We start from the raw sequence: 17,581 nt of genomic DNA, 5'->3' as shown, positions 1-17,581 counted from the left end.
TTCTTAAACCTATCATGTGTTTTTATGTTTAACAGAAGCTTCTTTTAGACAGTGCATAGGTGGGTTTTATTTTAAATTTTTGTCTAGCCTTATAATCTTTAGCTTTACTTTGGAATTTTCTTTTTTTATTATTTTGCAGTGAAGCAGACCAGGTACCCCCCCACAAAAGACCCCTGCCATAATTAAGCTTCTCGTCTTGTCAGAAAGATTTTTACAAAAGATGTCACAGAATATCAACAGGATTTCCGCAGAGAGCTCAATGCGGTTTGAAGCTTCCTTTCTTGTAAATAAATGCCAGGTTTGCAGACAAAACATGTGAAACCTCTGTCTAGCCTAAGAATATGGGACAAAGAGTAACTGTTAATGTTCCCACCCACTCCCACTGTCATGTGACCACCCCACTGAATATTAATCTAAAAGAATTTCCAGTCCCAGGGTCCAGAGATTTTTAAGCATTAGCTCCTCTGGACCAATGTAACTTAAATAAAACTGCTTCCAGAAAAAATTTATTGGGCCCCCAGCCTCATCTGTCCTACATCAGGCAATACTGGATTAAACCCAGGAGTGCTCTACCACCAAGTTACATCCCCAGCCCTTTTTAAATTTTTAATGTTTTGTATTCTGAGACAAAGTTTCACTAAGTTACCAGGCCAGCCTTGAACTTGAGATCCTCCTGACTCAGCCTCCCAAGTACCCAGGATTACAGGCCAGGCTGGGCCATTTGTATATAATGGTTAGGTTTTAATCCACCTTCTTGTTATTTTCTTTTTATTTGTTCCATATGTTCTGTGTAATTTTTCTCTTTTCCAGTCTTCTCTAGGTAACTTAAATGTTTATAATAGACAATTTTATCTCTAAATGGTTTATTTTGCTACATTTTTTATGTAGGATTTACAATATGTATATTTAAGTTATTGTAGTCTGCCTTAAAATAATTTCTATACCCCATCACATATAATTTATTCTTATGTGTTCCTGTCATTGGTGCTCTTTTTTGTCATGTTTTGTTTAATGTGTGTTTTAAATCCCCAAACCCATTGATTGTTTTATCAGTTTTTTGAAAGATGAAGATTTCAAGAGGTTATCCTTTAAAGAAGTTTAAAAATGAAAAATCTGCATCTCTCATATTCACTCACTTATTTACCACCTCTGATACTCTTCATTACTTTGTGTGTGCTCACATTTCCAGTCAGTGTTATTTTTCTCTTTTCTGGAGAAGTTTCTTTAACATTTCTTGTAATGCAAGTTTTTGGAAGTGAATTATCTAGGTGTTTGTCAGGAAAAGTCTGTATTTCACACTCTTTGTTCAGAAATATTTTTCTCAATACAGAATACTAGGTTGATTTTTTTAATTGTTCTACACAGTAAAGATGTCATTCTATTTTCTTCTAGCTGGCACTGCTTCTTGTGAAAAATTTTCAGACTTTTTTTGGTTTTGTCTCTTTTTCTCTCCAATGTATCTTTTTTTAACCCCTGTTTTTATGATTTTCTTTTCCTTTTATTAAATTAAAAAAATACATTTGATTATAATATGTCACAGTGTGGTTTTCTTTGTGTCACTGCACTTGGCTCTATGGGTGGATAGCTTTTATCAAATTAAGGAAAAAATGCCATTGTTTCTTCAGTTATTTTTTATTTGATGCTGACCTTTCCGGGTTCATGTTTGTGAAGGTCTTCGTGTTACTGTCTTCATTTGAAAAATATTGAGCTATCTTTTCTGGTAAGCTGTTAATGTACTTTGGGTTTGGTCTCATCCTTTGGAGGCTGCTTTTTAAACTGCTGGAGCAGGCCAAAGGGAGCCCTCACACAGGCAGTTCAGCTGCACTTCTGTAAGTCTTCTGGGCTCTCTGTTCAAGACCCCAGGTGATCACTGAAGACTTTGCTCTTTGGCTCTTACCACTCAAGGATTCCCAGACCTTTAGGAACCCAGAACTGTCAACTCATAGCTGTCCATTCTTTACCTAAACTCATGGAGTTTCCCTGTACTTGTGTGTCTGAGTAGTCCAGCAAAGATTGAAGGGGTCTGGTGCAGATTTGGGGAGCTCTATTTCTGCATAGCTACCTCCTCTTTGGAAAAATGTGCCACCACAGCTTTCCTTGGGGTCCCTCTCCCTGCAGTGGTCTGGCATGCATCTCATTCTAGCCAAAAAGCCTGGGGATCTTGGACCCACCTCATTGGCTTTCTGGTTTCCTGTGCAGTCATTTCACACATCCCAGTTCCTCTTCTAGAACTGGGGTAAAATGCAATTTTTGTTCTTCCTTCGTGGTCATAGGCAGAAGCTTCTGTCCTACCTCAGCAAGGATTATCATCGTTATGTGTTTAACCTCACCAAATAGTTTGCATTCTTCAATGTACACTGTCATTTTCTCTCCTTTATTAAAATACTGGGGTGAAATAGATTCATATATGTTCTGTTATTGAAACATGCATGCCCTTTGCTCATGATGTATTTTTCTCACATTTTAAAAATGTCATTTTAGTCATTTCTTGGGGAGCTTCTATGCTGAATTCATCATATAAGAATAGCCTGTTTTTTGTTTTTGTTTGTTTTTTGTTGTTGTTGTTATTGTTTGTTTGTTTGTTTCTCATGCTGTCTTTGTTCAGATTTTACTGCATGTTACCCCAGCCTTATAAATAAAGTGGGGAGCATGCCTTCTTCTGGATTCCTAAATACTTTTAAGCAATCTGTTCTTTGAATGTTTGCTAGGACTTTCTAGTACAGCCATCTGGTCTTAAAGTTTTATTTGTTTTTTTTTTAAAGGTCATAAGTTTATTAAGGTTTTCTAGAGTCTGTTTTGGTAGATTCTGCTTTTCTAGTAAAGTGTCTGTCCATCTAAATTTCTAGGTTTACTATCATAATGTTCATGTTATCCTTTTATTTTCAACTAAAGTCTGCATTATTTGTGGTCATGGCCCCCATTCTCAATCTATAATATTTGTCATTTTTGCCTTTTAATTTCCCCTTTTCTCAATTTTGCCAGAAGTTTTTCTGTTTCGTTTATCTTTTTGTGAAACCATGTTTCTGACTCTGTCGATTAACTGAATTTTACCTTCCATTTTGTGTTTTTTTTTTTTGGTCTGCTTTTATCTTTATTACTCCTTTAAATCTTCTATTCAGTTTAATCTATTACTATTTTTCATAATTTCCTAAGTTGGCTGCTTTTAAAGACTACTCAAGCCATGTAGTCTCTTCTTATAAAATATCCTTCTTTTCCTTCTCCTGTGTGGATATATAAAATATTAGTTTATTGGTTGCATTTTGTCCTTTAATTCCACAGAAGCAAAATTATTATTCTTATGATTCACATGATGGTCAGATTCTGAATATAGGAGAAAATATTTAAATAGACATATCTTTTTTTCAAGGGCTTCATTTATTTCAAGAGGCTCTTGTTTTATATTTCACACTATATTGTTTGGTTTAAGAAATTTTATGAATGGTAGTATTTTTCTTGAGTTGAGCATTTTGTCATTATATGGTATGCTTATCTTATATAATATTTTTGATCTTGCATGCTACTTTGATATTGATATTGTCACATTTTAAAACTTTGGTTTACATTGTTTCTTTGTGCACCTTAAAAAATTTCCACTTAAAAAAATCTGTATCATAAACCAGATATAACTTAATTTTAATTCATTGTAATCATTCTTATTTTTTAACTATTTGTGAAATTCAGCCCATTGACATTTGAAATAATGGATTTTATACACTTTTATTTTTGTTTTCTATTAATATCAAATCACTCCCCTACTTGTTTTCTTTTTGATTAGTTTAGCTTCACTGGCTTGTGAATTTTCCCTCTATTTCCTTTGTCCCTTTTATTTTGAGGGTTCAACTGAAATTTTCATTTCCGTTAGTGATTGCTTTATCATTTCTTATAACCAACTTTAAGTCTATGTACTGCCCAAACATACATTTGTATACCAAGGTACTTTTTTTCTGTGTACTCTGCTATGATTTGACTATATCCCCCAAAGTTCGTGTGTTGAAAACTAAATTCCCTATGCAACTGTATTGGGAGCTGGAGCCTAATAAGAGGTAATTTGATCTGATGGGCTCTGTCCTTATGATAGATGAATGTTTTCATGTCAGGAGTGGGTTTGTATTGTCAAAATGGGCTGATAAAAGCAAATTCTATTAAATTTTTTTGAGTTATTTATATATTCTAGAGATTAGTGCTCTATCTGATGTGTGTGTGATAAAAATTTGCTCCCATTCTGTATGCTATCTCTACACCAAAAAAACCAAATAACCCAGTCAATAATAAATGGGCTATAGAACTGAACAGACACTTCTCAGAAGATGATACACAACTGATCAACAAATATATGAAAAAATGTTCAACATCTCTAGCAATTAGAGAAGTGAAAATCAAAACTACTCTAATGTTTCATCTTACTCCAGTCAGAATGACAGTTATTAAGAACACAAACAACAACAAATATTGGTGAGGATGTAGGCGAAAAGGCATACTCATACATTGCTGGTTGGACTGCAAATTGGTACAACCAATCTGGAAAGCAGTATGGAGATCCTTGGAAGACTTGGAATGAAACCACCATTTGACCCAGCTATCCCACTCCTTGATTTATACCATAAGGACTTAAAATCAACATACTACAGTGATGTAGCCACATTAATGTTTATAGCAGCTCAATTCACAATAATTAAACTGAGATCTGAGAAATTGTGGTACATATACACAATAGAATATTACTCAGCATTAAAAGAGAATAAAATCAAGGTATTTGCAGATAAATGGATGGAGATTGAGAATGTCATGATAAAAACCAAAGATTGAGAATATCATAATAAAACCCAAAAAACCAAAGGTTGAAGTTTTCTCTGATATGTGGATGCTGATCCATAAAAGGGGTAGGGATAGGAAGCATGGGAGGAATGGAGGGGAAGGAGGGGAAGGAAGGAAGAATGGTAGGAAAGGTGGTGGAATATCATTACCCTAAGTACATGTATGAAGACATGAATGGTGTGACTCTACTTTGTGTACCACCAGAGAAATGAAAAATTGTGCTCTATATGTATAATATGAGTTGTAATTCATTATGCTGTCACATATAACAAATTAAATAAATAAATCAAATAAATAAATTTTAAAAAACAAAACAATCACACACACACACACATACACACACACACACACACACACACACACATAAAGCAAGCTCTGCAATGTTTTCTTCCTTGCTCTCTCATATTCTCTTGTCCTTCTGCCTTCTGCCACGGGATAATGCAGCAAGAAGGCCCTCACCAGCTGCCAGCATCTTGATATTGGATTTTCCACCTTCCAGAACTGTGAGAAATAATTTTTTTTTTCTGTATAAATTACCTGGTCTATTGTATTCTCTTAGAGCAACATAAAAAAGACTGACATATCCCTTACTTTGACTCTATTTTTTTGTTTCCAGTCTTTGCTTAAGTTTTTCTTATATCAGGCCTATTTTATTTCAAGAATACTCAATATTATAAATCCCACTTACATTTTATCATCATTCATTAAATATATGTATGCATATGTGTATTTACACATATGCACCTATGCATATGTTCAAGCATAAATGCATACATGCTTGCATTTAGTGTACATGTACACATATACATGTGTGTATATATACACACATATGTGTATGACAGAGAGACTGAATGGATATGAATATATGTCTGTGTCCACTGGTTCCTCCAGTCTTTGAATTTCCATATGTTGAGATAGCTGCTCTGAATTAATTGCTATTAAGTTATGTTCCTTCTCAAGTATTGTCCTCAGAGAGTATCTGGGGGATGTTTACTTTTTAAGTCTTTGCATGTTGAAAATGTTTTTAGTTTTTTTTTGACAGCTGAATAATATTTTGTCTGGGTATAGGATTCTCAAGTCAGTTTCTCTTAATGATCTGTATTTTATTCTGATGTCTATATTCCAGAGTCATAGATGAACATTCCTTAGTCGTCTGAATCCTTTGCCTTTGCAAGTGTTTTATTCTTTCTTTCTGTATGAGAACTTGTATAATTTTCTGTTGATTCTTGACATGCAAGTATTTCTTTGATTTACTTCCTGGACTTAATGAGACTTTTAATCTCAGGTTTAAGTCTTACTTTAGCTCAGTGTAATAAAATACCAATGTTGTATTCTTTTACTTAGAATATCTCCCTCATCTGTCCTGTTCTTCTTATTTCTTTTCATTTTTTAATCCCTCAGAATTCCTGTTATTCTTCCATTAGGATGCTGGATCTGTCCCCTGAGCCTTTTATCTTTTCCCTCCATATTTCATCTCTTTGTGTCTTTACTATTTGTAGGAAGGTATTTTATTCTCTTGGTCTTCTAGAACATTGAGGTATTTTTAATCAGTGCCATTGATTTTTTTAGTTCTTCTGTGGAAATGTTGTTTTAAATTTAAATTCAAAACCTGTGTTTTTAGTTCTATACATTTTTTGTTGAATTCTTTTTCCATTTTCTCATTGCTTTCATCACTGATATTTTCTTCCAGTATTTTCATCATTTTTACTTCCATGGGTCCTGCCTCTTGTGAGATCTTCACTCAGGGAACTCCTCTCCTTAAGTTAGGTATTATTTTTGTCTTGCCTGCTCATGAGTCTCTGTTCTTTTGACCCTTTTATAGATTTGTAGGGTCTGTTTGGCATTAAGAAATCTGAAAGCAGAAGAAAGCAAGCAGTTGCTGTTCTGGCCTTCTGGCTGACCAGCCATGGATGGTGCCTTCCATCCTCTGAGAGGTCCCTGGGCAGAAGTAGAACTCTTATTTGCCCTCTTATCTTGGAAGCACCTCAGTTTTCCAGTACAGCCCCTGAGTCTCTGAAGCATTTATTTCTAATACTATAAAGCTCCTGGGGGGAGAGGGCATGATGGGATGGCAGGTAGGGCTTACCTGAAGGTGAATAGCTGTCCTGGGAGGGCAACTCACCAGTAGAACACCTTGGGGAACATCAAAGCCTGGTCTTAATAAAAGCTCAGGAGGAGGCAAACTCTATTTTTTCTGCTGCTAGTACCTTGTATTTACTCACAAGAAAAACAAAGTCCTTTATATGTCCTAGAGATTAGTGTTCTGTATGATGTGCATGTGGCAAAAATTTGCTCTGTAGGCTCTCTACTCACCTTGCTAATTTTTTCTTTTGCTGAGAAGAAGCTTTTCAGTTTGAATCCATCCCATTTATTGATTTTTGATTTTATTTCTTGCACTATAAGAGTCTTGTTAAGGGAGTCAATGTCTAATCTGACATGATGAAAATTTGGTCTACTTTTTCTTCTATTAGATGCAGGGTCTCTGGTGTAATTCCTAGGTCCTTGATCAACTTTGAGTTTTGTGCATGGTGAGAGATGGGAGCTTAATTTCATTTTGGTCCATATGGATTTCCAGTTTTCCCAGCACCATTTGTTGAAGAGGCTATATTTTTCTCCAATATTTGTCTTTGGCACCTTTGTCTAGTATGAGATAACTGTATTTATGTGAGTTGTCTCTGTGTGTTCTATTCTGTACCATTGGTCTACAAATCTATTTTGGTGCTAATACCATGCTGTTTTTGTTACTATTGCTCTGTAGTATAGTTTTAGGTCTGGTATAGAGATGCTACCTGCTTCACTTTTCTTACTAAGAATTGCTTTGACTACTTGGGTCTTTTATTTTTCCAAATGAATTTTATGATTGCTTTTTCTATTTCTATGAGTAATGTCATTGGGATTTTGATTGGAATTGCATTAAATCTGTATAGTGCTTTTGGTACTGTGGTCATTTTGATAATATTAATTCTGCCTATCCAAGAACAAGGGAGATCTTTCCATCTTCTAAGGTCTTCTTTAATTTCTTTCTTTAGTGTTCTGTAGTTTTCATTTTAGAGGTCTTTCACCTCTTTTGTTGATTCCCAAGTTTTTTTTTTTTTGTTTTGAGGCTATTAAAAATGGGATAGTTTTCCTAGTTTATTTTTCAGAGGATTTGTCACTGATGTACAGAAATTCCTTTGATATTTGGGTGTTGATTTTATATCCTTTTACTTTGCTGAATTTATTTATTAGTTCTAGACATTTTCTGGTAGAATTTTTGGATCCTGTAGGTATATAATCAAGTCATCTGCAAATAGTGATAGTTTGAGTTCTTCTTTTGCTATACATATCCCTTTAAGTTCTTTTGTCTGTCTAATTGTTCTGTCGAGAGTTTCAAGAACCATGTTAAATAGAAGTGGTGAAAAAGGACATTCCTGTCTTGTACCAGATTTTAGAGGGAATACTTTCAATTTTTCTCCATTTAGAATGATGAATCTGGAAAGCATTATGGAGATTCCTTGGAAAACTTGAAATGAACCATCATTTGACCTAGCTATTCCACTCCTCTGTTTATACCCAAAGGACGTAGTGACATAGCCACATCAATGTTTATAGCAGCACAGTTCACAATAGCTAAATTGTGGAACCAACCTAGATGCCTTTCAATAGATGAATGGATAAAGAAACCGTGGTAAATATATACAGTGGAATATTACTCAGCATTAAAAGAGAATAAAATCATGGCATTTGCAGGTAAATGGATGGAGCTGGAGAATATCATGCTAAGTGAAATAAACCAATCCCCCTAAACCAAAGGCTAAAGTTTTCTCTGATATGTGGATGCTGATCCATAATAGGGGCCAGAGTCAGGAAAGGATCATGAGAGGAATGGAGGAGCTCTCTATAGGGCAAAGGAAAGGGAGGAGAAAGGAGGGGACATGGGGATAGGAAAGATGGTGGGATCATCATTACTCTAGGTGCATGTATGAAGACACAAATGGTGTGACTCTACTTTGTATACAACCAGAGAAATGAAAAATTGTGCTCTATATGTGCACTATGAGTTAAAATGTATTCTGCTGTCATGTATAACAAATTAGAATAAATAAATAAATTTTTAAAAGTCCTGTATTTTTCTTTGTCTCCTAGAGATTTCTGGAGAACCTATAGCCTCAGATACATTCTCTTAACTTTGCCAGTCAGCTACTTAAAAGCACATCCATGATAGCCAGTTGATTTAGAGACCTGAGTGAAATGGACCTTAATCATGTTTGTATAACCTGTAAGGAAGATGGAGTTTCCAGAGGCAGCTATATCATGGCATTTTCTGCCTTCTGGATTCAGTCATCCTCACTCCAGAACACCCTCTGGCTGATTTTTCTAACCATTAAGAAATGAGACATTCCTACACTTTCCCTCATTGGGGGAGACAATCTACTTGGACTGATTTACTTATGTTCTGAAGTTCTAACTTTATTTTGGTTGCAAACCACAACCACTGCTCACTACCTTAACCCCAAAATAATTTATTTAGCCTGTGGACAGCTTATTTAGTCTGTGCTCTGATGGGTGGTTTTTGGATTTTAGCTGGACTCACTAGGGTTTTGGCTGCCTGCTCCAAGTTGATCCAAGACTACATAGGGCTCTCTTATCCAGAGGGGACCCGAGTGCTCATGGTTGTGCTCCATATGTCTCAGGTCCTCCTCAGGCGACCAATGGGCTATCCCAGAATGATCTTCTCATGGAAGTGCCAGAGATACAAGAGATCAAGCAACATGCATTAAAGCCTCTTGAGGCCTAGACTACAAATGGTGTGCAGTCTCTTTTGCCTTATTTTTTTGGCTAAATTCAGTCATGAATCAGAACCTAATCCAGAGGTAAGGAACAGTGCAGGGAACAGGAGCAGATATGTTCTGATAGATACATGGCAAAAGATGCAGAAATATGAAGGTAGGAAGATCCGGGCCATGAACATAACTTCCTTCAGCTGTGAAGAATAACAGTGCAATATTTCCAATTTATAGTGGTGCCTCAAAGGAGAGAGCCATGAGTGTAATTTAGAGGAAGGGGGGAAATTTTCATAGAGGCATAACATTGGAACTGTTTCATAAAGGTGACTTGGAATTTGCCAAGTGGACAAAGATGAGTAAAAGGAACAATAATTAAGATGGAATTAACAGTCAAAGTAGAGGTGCAGAAGGCATTTAAGGAGTAAAGAGTTGTCCTGTGTGCTTAAGTCATTGGAAATAATCCTTCTCCACTGTCAAAGTTTTGCTCTTCCCCATGACGACCACAGTTCCAAAAGAGTTGGCATTTCAGATAGTGTGCCAGGAAGCATTAGACACTGTATATTCCTCAGAGCAGGCTGCATGGTGGGCTGCCATCTCCAGACATTGGGGGAAAATGGTCTTGCTTAGATAATCATTTTATATACATATGATTATAATATATGTGTACTATATGTATTATATGTATTATATGTAATATATATGGTTGGTAATATATATATAAATGTTATTTATTAGCTCTCTTTTAATATGTGAGTTGCCATTAAGCACAGCTCAATGTGTTTTGCCATCTATGCCCCTTTGAAGAAAATCATTAATGATAAATACCATTTCTTGATTTCAATTTAGTCCTTAGTAAATGTCACGTCCTCTGTGGAACCTTCCTTTTTCTCCCCTACTACCTCACCATCCCACCCCTGCCACCAGATTACAGCAGATTCTTCTGCGGAATGCTCCCATTTCTTTCTTTGTGTCCTCTGAAATATTTATGGTTATTTGTTAGTATAAGTTTTTAGGTGTGATTGTTTGGTCAATGTCTGTCTCCTCAATTAAACTTTCAGCTTCTGTGAGAGCAGAAGCCCTTACCTTTTGCATACCACTGGTCCCTAGAGCCTAATAGAGTAAGTGCCAGGATAATCTTAACTGAATACTGAATAGTGGATGAGTGAATGGGTGAACTGTGTGAATGCCTGAATGCATTGGCCCTGAAATAGCCTTGGTTTGTCTTTAAAACTGTGACTGTGGCCTCCCCATAGTTACCATTTGCTTGTGGTGAGGTGGGCAAACCATATTAATTTAATGCTTCCATTTGATCTCTATTTATTGTGGCTCAACATGTGCCTACATGACTCTGTTCTGGTGATACTGAGATGAGTAGGATTGGTTGTGCACTAAAGGAGTTGCTGGTTTACTGGGAGAAAAGGAATAGTGAACAGGCAAAGACAATTACTTTGTTAGATATAAGACGGGGGTATGTCCAGGTTGGCGCTTGGAGGAGGGGCTTTGGACCAGAATGTCCTGCATTGGAAAAGTGAAAATCTTAGCTGACCTGTGAAGCTAACTAGGAGTTAGATGCATAGTAGAGAATATCATCCCAGAAACAAATGGAAGTGAGGAATTGAGACCAAATAAATGAAACTTCAAGTGATTACTATTGCAGAATGAAGAAAGCAACTGTGGGAGTGTAGGAGGGGAAACAGGTAGGTGCTGCCTTTTCATGAAGGGTCACTGGAAGGGGTTTAATCAAGGGTTGATATGATATTTTCATTTATAAAGTTTGCTCTGGAAAAAATATGGAGAATGGGTTGGAATGTTAGGGTTGTTTATAAGGAATATATATAGGAGCAGTTTATTACACAGTGTGATAAGATATACTCCATGCTCTGGAAGCTCAGAAAAGGAATACCAAAGTGGAGTCCCAGGTTAGGCTAAAGGAAGAGTTTGAAACATTAAGGAGAAGAACTGGGAAGAATATTCCAAACTGCTGGGGTTAGGTCAGAGGCACAGAATATGCAAGAGCATGCCATTTATTCCAGAGAAACTCAATGAATCTTTTATTGATGGAATGTAAAATATTAAGGGTGACTTGATGAGAAATAAAGCTAAAAAGGAAAATATCCAGTACTTAATTCTTCCTCCTATTAAAAATGGTTTTAGACTAAAGTATTTATGTTAGTTATGTATATGAGGCACTTTTTAAAGACATTTTTATTACAGAGAATTTTGAACAGGTACAAAAGTAGACACAGTAGTACAATGGACACCTATCAACCCATTTGTCAGCCCAGCAACTGACAAAACAAAGCAGTCCTGTCCTATTCAAAATGCCATTCACTTTCTTTCCAGTATTATTTTGAAATAAATTCAAAATATCACATCATCTGACACCAAAATATTTTAATATATATCTCTAAATGACAAGGAGCAATACTTAACTACAACTAACAATGTCATTTCTAAAACATAATAATTCAGTTTAATCAAATAGATAATCAGTATTATAATTTCTACTTTTCTCATAAATGTCATATAAGTATAAATATAAATGTAAATATTCATATACAGAATTTCTTTGATCAGGATCCAAATAAAGGGCTGAGGCTCTTCTGAAAGTGAAAGAAGGAACTACTGGTAAATAACAGGTATACATAGAGACCTTTATTTATTTATTTATTTAATTTTTTTTTTTAGTTGTAGTTGGACACAATGCCTTTATTTTATTTATTTTTATGTGGTGCTGAGGATCAAACCCAGTGCCTCACACATGCTAGACGAGTGCTCTACCACCGAGCCCACAACCCCAGCCCAGACCTTTGCTTTAAACAGGGATTCATAATTACTTTGGCTTATTTCACTTTCTCAGTACTACTGCAGCTAGCTAGACAGGTATTTTGCAAAATATGAAGGAAACATAGTTCATGTTGTTTCTTTTACTTTCCTGTCATTTTCCTAGGTCTCTCTGCTCCCTGGTATGCAAATGGACATATTCAGCTGAGAAAGGTTGGGATGACAGTTTCTGGAAGATGATTGGTTTGGAAGACTTTGTTGCTGATAATTACAACAAAATAGGTAAAACAATAGAAATTTGGAAAATGGCCATTTGTATGTGCAAGTAAGAATATTGGTGAAGTTTTGTATTTGTTTGGGTACTGGTTTTGTTTTGTTTGAATTAAAATGTAGGAAGTCAACTCAGTTTTTCTGAGTTGTCTCAACTGAGTCAGTTATGATGGGTAGGTCGTGATGTAGGCCCTCATATTAGGACTTGCATGAAACAAGTGGAGATGCATAGTATATTTCCAGGGAGTAGAAGAGAAATAGTTGAGAGTTAGGTTCAAGGAACAAGTCAAGGCTATTGAAAAGATCAAAATCAGACAAATCAGGGGGAAAAAAACAAAAAAACAGAAAATAGAATGTGAACAAGCACTTGCTGAGCAAAGCTTTTGAGTCCCAGACTTCCAGTTCTGTGTGTCACTAACTGTATGGCACAGGTGTGAGTGACTAAGGTGTTTGCCTGGTAAAAAAAAAAAAAAAAAAAAAAAAAAAAAAAAATTTACCTAGGTACATGATAATGATAGTTGATATTTTAAAGTTTGAGGTTTACAAGGTCATTTCACCGTTAGTAGGTAGTAATTGCAGTTACTTAAATTTCTAGTAAGCTTTCATCAGGTAAGAAATTATTTCTAGTTATGAATTGTTTAGCATGCAGGCTAAATATTGTAACAATAAGGGTAGAAAGGATAGGAGGTCATTTCCGTTTTGTGTAATAGAGCAGAGGTAAGTAGCTATTAGTGCAGTTTTGTCGCAGTCTTGGCTGGGCACAGAATCACGAGCCACCACAGCTTTGTAGATTCAAACAGCAATTCTTTATTCCCGAACTCACACCTGCCTCCACACACGCTCTGGGGCAATCCCAGTTCTGCTGCCACCCAAATCACCTCCTCCAGGAGGCTTTCTTCCCAAAATGCTCTCTGAATCTCAGGAGAACTCCAAGGGAGCTCAGGTAGCAGGAACGCCCTATTTCCAGCAGCAATAATCCTCAACATCGAACTTCCCTAAAATCCAAGGTCTTAAACTGGGAACGCCCTAAACCCAAGGACCGGGATACTTCCTCAAACCTGATCAGCTCTAAACCGGATCCGCCTTCCTTGAGCAAGGTCACCTTACATGCAATGTCAACAGCGAAATTCCAAGGCAAGTCATTTAACATGGGGTACGCTGGCAAGGAAATTTTGATGCGTCATTTCTACTTGGTAATGGCCCTCAGCACAGTTTTGCCATTGTCCAAGCAGGACCTCCAACAGTAAGTCCAAACTAACTGCTTCAGATCTTATCCATTCCCAGCCAGTAAGAAAGAAGAATAGAGACAAGGGGAATTATGTACAGTCTTCTGAGGGCAGCATAACCTCCTATCTGACCACTTCCTATTGACCAGCATTCATTCAGAAGGTCCTGGTGGGCTGTAGAAGTGGCTGGAAAATGTAGTGATTGACTGACTGTGTCCATCTATGTGACCACTAAATCTTGAAAGTTGTACTGTTAAGTATTGACAAACTAGTAGTGTCTGCTATAATTTCTGACCACCTTGATTTCTGAGTCAGTTATTTCATTTCAATGTGCCTATCTTGGGTAGAATCCCAGGACTACTCTATGAAAATTCAAGTACATAGAATAGAAACAAAGGATGCAAGTAGCATCTACCCTCCTGATCCTGGTATGTTGTCTATGATCTATTCAACTAATAATAGCAACATCTAGAGAAAAGAACAGAGCCAGGGAGGCATGCAGAAAGAGCTCTGCTAGAATTTCTGTGGCTTTGTTGAAACCATCACAGGATCTGAGGTGGAAAAATGGGGGAGGTGCTTACAACAAGGAAAGAGAGGAGGGAAGCAAACAGCAGTCATTAGTCACCATTTACATTCCATGTTGTTAGGTGATTTATGTACATTACCTTGGTTGACCCCCACAAATCTATTTGTTTCATGATTCCCATGATAGATGGGGAAATTGAGGTCCAGCTCTTTACCAGGTGCCAGGTCTGACTCTTACATGGGACATACTAGACTAAGGGAATGGATGTGGCTATGTGGCTGGCCTCCACTGGGATTTGGCAGTAGTCTGATATGTAGTACCCAGAGCCAACTTGAGCTAGATTGGGACAAGTGTCCATGCCTGGACTGGGGAGGAGTACAGTTGGGTTGCAGTGTGATCAGTTAATGCAACTTTGCAGAGCATAATAAAGTATCAATAATTTAAATCATATGGTGGTTTGTCTTAAAGTGCTCCATGTTGATACCATTTGGAGCCAGAAACTGGGAAAGCAGTTAACAAGTCTCATAATGTTGCTTTACCTCCACTGTCCTGTCTGGTAGCAATTAAAAAATAGCTTACCATGAGCCTGGGATTGTAGTTTAATGCTAGAGCACTTGCCTGTGAGTGAGTAAATGCTGATTCTCCTCTCCCTTCTGGGTTCTACATACTTGTCTCGTGTAGTTCTTACACCTGCTGACCAAAGCACTGTTAGCCTATTGACAGAGGAGGCTCAGAGAGACTTACCTTATCTAAGCTTGCATAGAACCAACAAGTGATGTCAGGATTGAAACCTTCCTAATGTGAGGACCTAGAAGAAACTAATATTTAACTGGAACACACTTTTCCATTTAATTAGTTAAGTGATTTTTAAAGTTAGTATGTCCCCCAAAGTTACTTGTTCTTCCCTGAGTTTCCTGAGTCTTGTTAGATATTAGCTTTAGAATAGTACTGGAAATGCTTAACACCTTGATTACTTGTTTATATATCTTGATTCCATACTGGACTGTGAGCTCTTAAGCACAAAAATTTTCATTTATTTACATTTGTCTTTCCAGTACTAGCAGAAAGCATGACATTTTTTATAGCTAAATTACTACTTGATTGGTAAGTGGATAAATTTATGATCAAGATCAACCTCCTACTTGGAGGTTGATGCTTCTTGCTTTTAAAAGTTGTGATGAGGGTACTTAATGGCTTCAGCAATCTTTGGCAACTTGGGCCTCAAGTCATCTCCTTTTCTGATTATTTTAACACTTTTCTTCATTTCCCCATCTTACATGAGGTACATGTTTCACTAGTATATTAGTTCTGCTAATAGAGCAATACCTACAGAAATTTTCATTTAAAGTCCATAATGTTAATCTAGCAGAAAATTTCCAGGGTAACTTTATTAGATTTTGCCTGTTAAGTTAATGGGTTTTTAATGGATGTGCAAAGGAGACATCATTAACCAGAATATTGCCAAACACGAATTAAAACTCATCCATTCGTCAAAATTAACTGTGGGAAGCTTCCTTTGATTTCCATTTCCGGGCACTTGAGCTTGGAGTTTCGGTCTGAACCTGAGGCAGACGACATTTACTCTCAGTTGTGACTTTCAGAAACTCCTCTGGAAGCCACCTCCAGACATTCTTCAACAGTTCTTGGAACTATGAAAAATGAATCTCGGAAGTCTCCCTGTAAAGTGTTAAGCATTTTCAGTGGCCTCATTGCCCGTCAAGATGTGGGCAGTATAGTACAAAACCTTTTAACAGATTTGAGCATTGAGCGTCATGGATTTGAGCATTAATATAATTACCATAATTTGCTCCACGTGGAGCTTTTAGCCAAGTCTTTACCAGCCTTCCTCAGCTCATGCAGTAAATAAATGCTTTCCCCGAAAACTGAACACCTCAGCAACTGATGGTCTTATGGAGGAATATTTTTGAAATAAATTATTTATGAAGTGTAAGTTAAGGATCAAATGCAATATTTATATGGTGCATTTCAAGGACGAGGGGAATATTTACAATGTTTTAAGTAACTACATGCAAGTCTCCAAAGCTGAAATACTCCTACCTAATGTCTTCTTTCAAGGAGGTATTTGGATGCTTTGGAACATTATACAAAATATGGAAAAATAATTTTGTGATTTAAAAGATTATAATAGGGGGCTGGGGTTGTGGCTCAAGCGGTAGCGCGCTCGCCTGGCATGCGTGCGGCCCGGGTTCGAGCCTCAGCACCACATACAAACAAAGATGTTGTGACCGCCGATAACTAAAAAATAAATATTAAAAAAATTCTCTCTCTCTCTCTCTCTCTCTCTCTCTCTCTCTCTCTCTCTCTCTCTCTCTCTCCTCTCTCACTCTATCTTTAAAAAAAAATAAATAAAAGAGTATAATAGAAAAGTTTCCTTACTAGTTGATTTAATGTTCAAAATTGTTGGGGAAACCCAAACCCAGTTTTTTTCCCCCCATAGGAGATTATTTACCCATAGTCTAGTAAAATTATTTGTGTCAATAAATTTTGACCTTCAATTTCACATGAATCATTCCCAGGTTACCTATCTAATCCTAAACATCTATCAAAGGCAAACAGGAAGGAAGAGATCAGCAGGGAGAAAGACCCTTAGGAAGATAAGCAACATTCCACCTGTGCTAATCGACTATCCAGGCTCCCTTTCAGCATGTCCCAGTTGCCTTTTTACTTCCTGGGAAAAGTGCTTCCTTGTATAACTGGGGTAGGCCACTTTACGAAAATTCATATGTACAACATGACTGAATTATAGAGTGATTATTTGCATTACAGAGAGAGCTTTGTTATATAAAGGATTCAGTATATTAGCTTATAGATCATTTAATATTTGAGATTAGGAAAGCTAGGCAAAGAACAAATGTGAGGTTCAAGTAGGAATTACTAACTCTTAAAGGCAGGATGAAGACAAGGCATATAGGGAAGGAGAGGGTTCTTAAGGAGAAGGAGGCAGCCTTTTTTAAACTAGTTTTCTCTCTCCCTGCGAGATTATATTTTAGGCCTTCAATTTCACATGAATTTAATTTCACAGACGCTGTGGGTACAGTCACCTGGCATGTAGTAGACACTGATGAGATATTTGTTGAGTGATTGCATATGTCCTTTGTGTGTGTGTGTGTGTGTGTGTGTGTGTGTGTGTGTGTGTGCAGTACTGAAGATTGAACCCAGGGCCTTGTACATGC

General features: G+C 36.8%; 1 protein-coding gene across 7 annotated transcripts in view; it reads left to right on the top strand.

Moving 5' to 3' along the window:
* Window positions 1–17,581, top strand: part of FGGY (FGGY carbohydrate kinase domain containing) — a 413,229-nt gene that overhangs the window by 138,171 nt on the left and 257,477 nt on the right. For all 7 annotated transcript variants that reach the window (XM_081308911.1, XM_081308913.1, XM_081308910.1 and 4 more), the window contains one exon: window positions 12,532–12,647. In XM_081308911.1, coding sequence (XP_081165037.1) covers window positions 12,532–12,647 — 116 coding nt within the window. The remainder of the gene's footprint in view (window positions 1–12,531; window positions 12,648–17,581) is intronic.

The sequence above is a fragment of the Spermophilus citellus genome (genome assembly GCF_964194105.1).
Source record: "Spermophilus citellus genome assembly, chromosome: 9".
In the NCBI taxonomy this organism is placed as follows: domain Eukaryota; kingdom Metazoa; phylum Chordata; class Mammalia; order Rodentia; family Sciuridae; genus Spermophilus; species Spermophilus citellus.
Note: the sequence above shows the minus strand (reverse complement) of the source record. Positions and strands in the feature narration are given on the sequence as shown.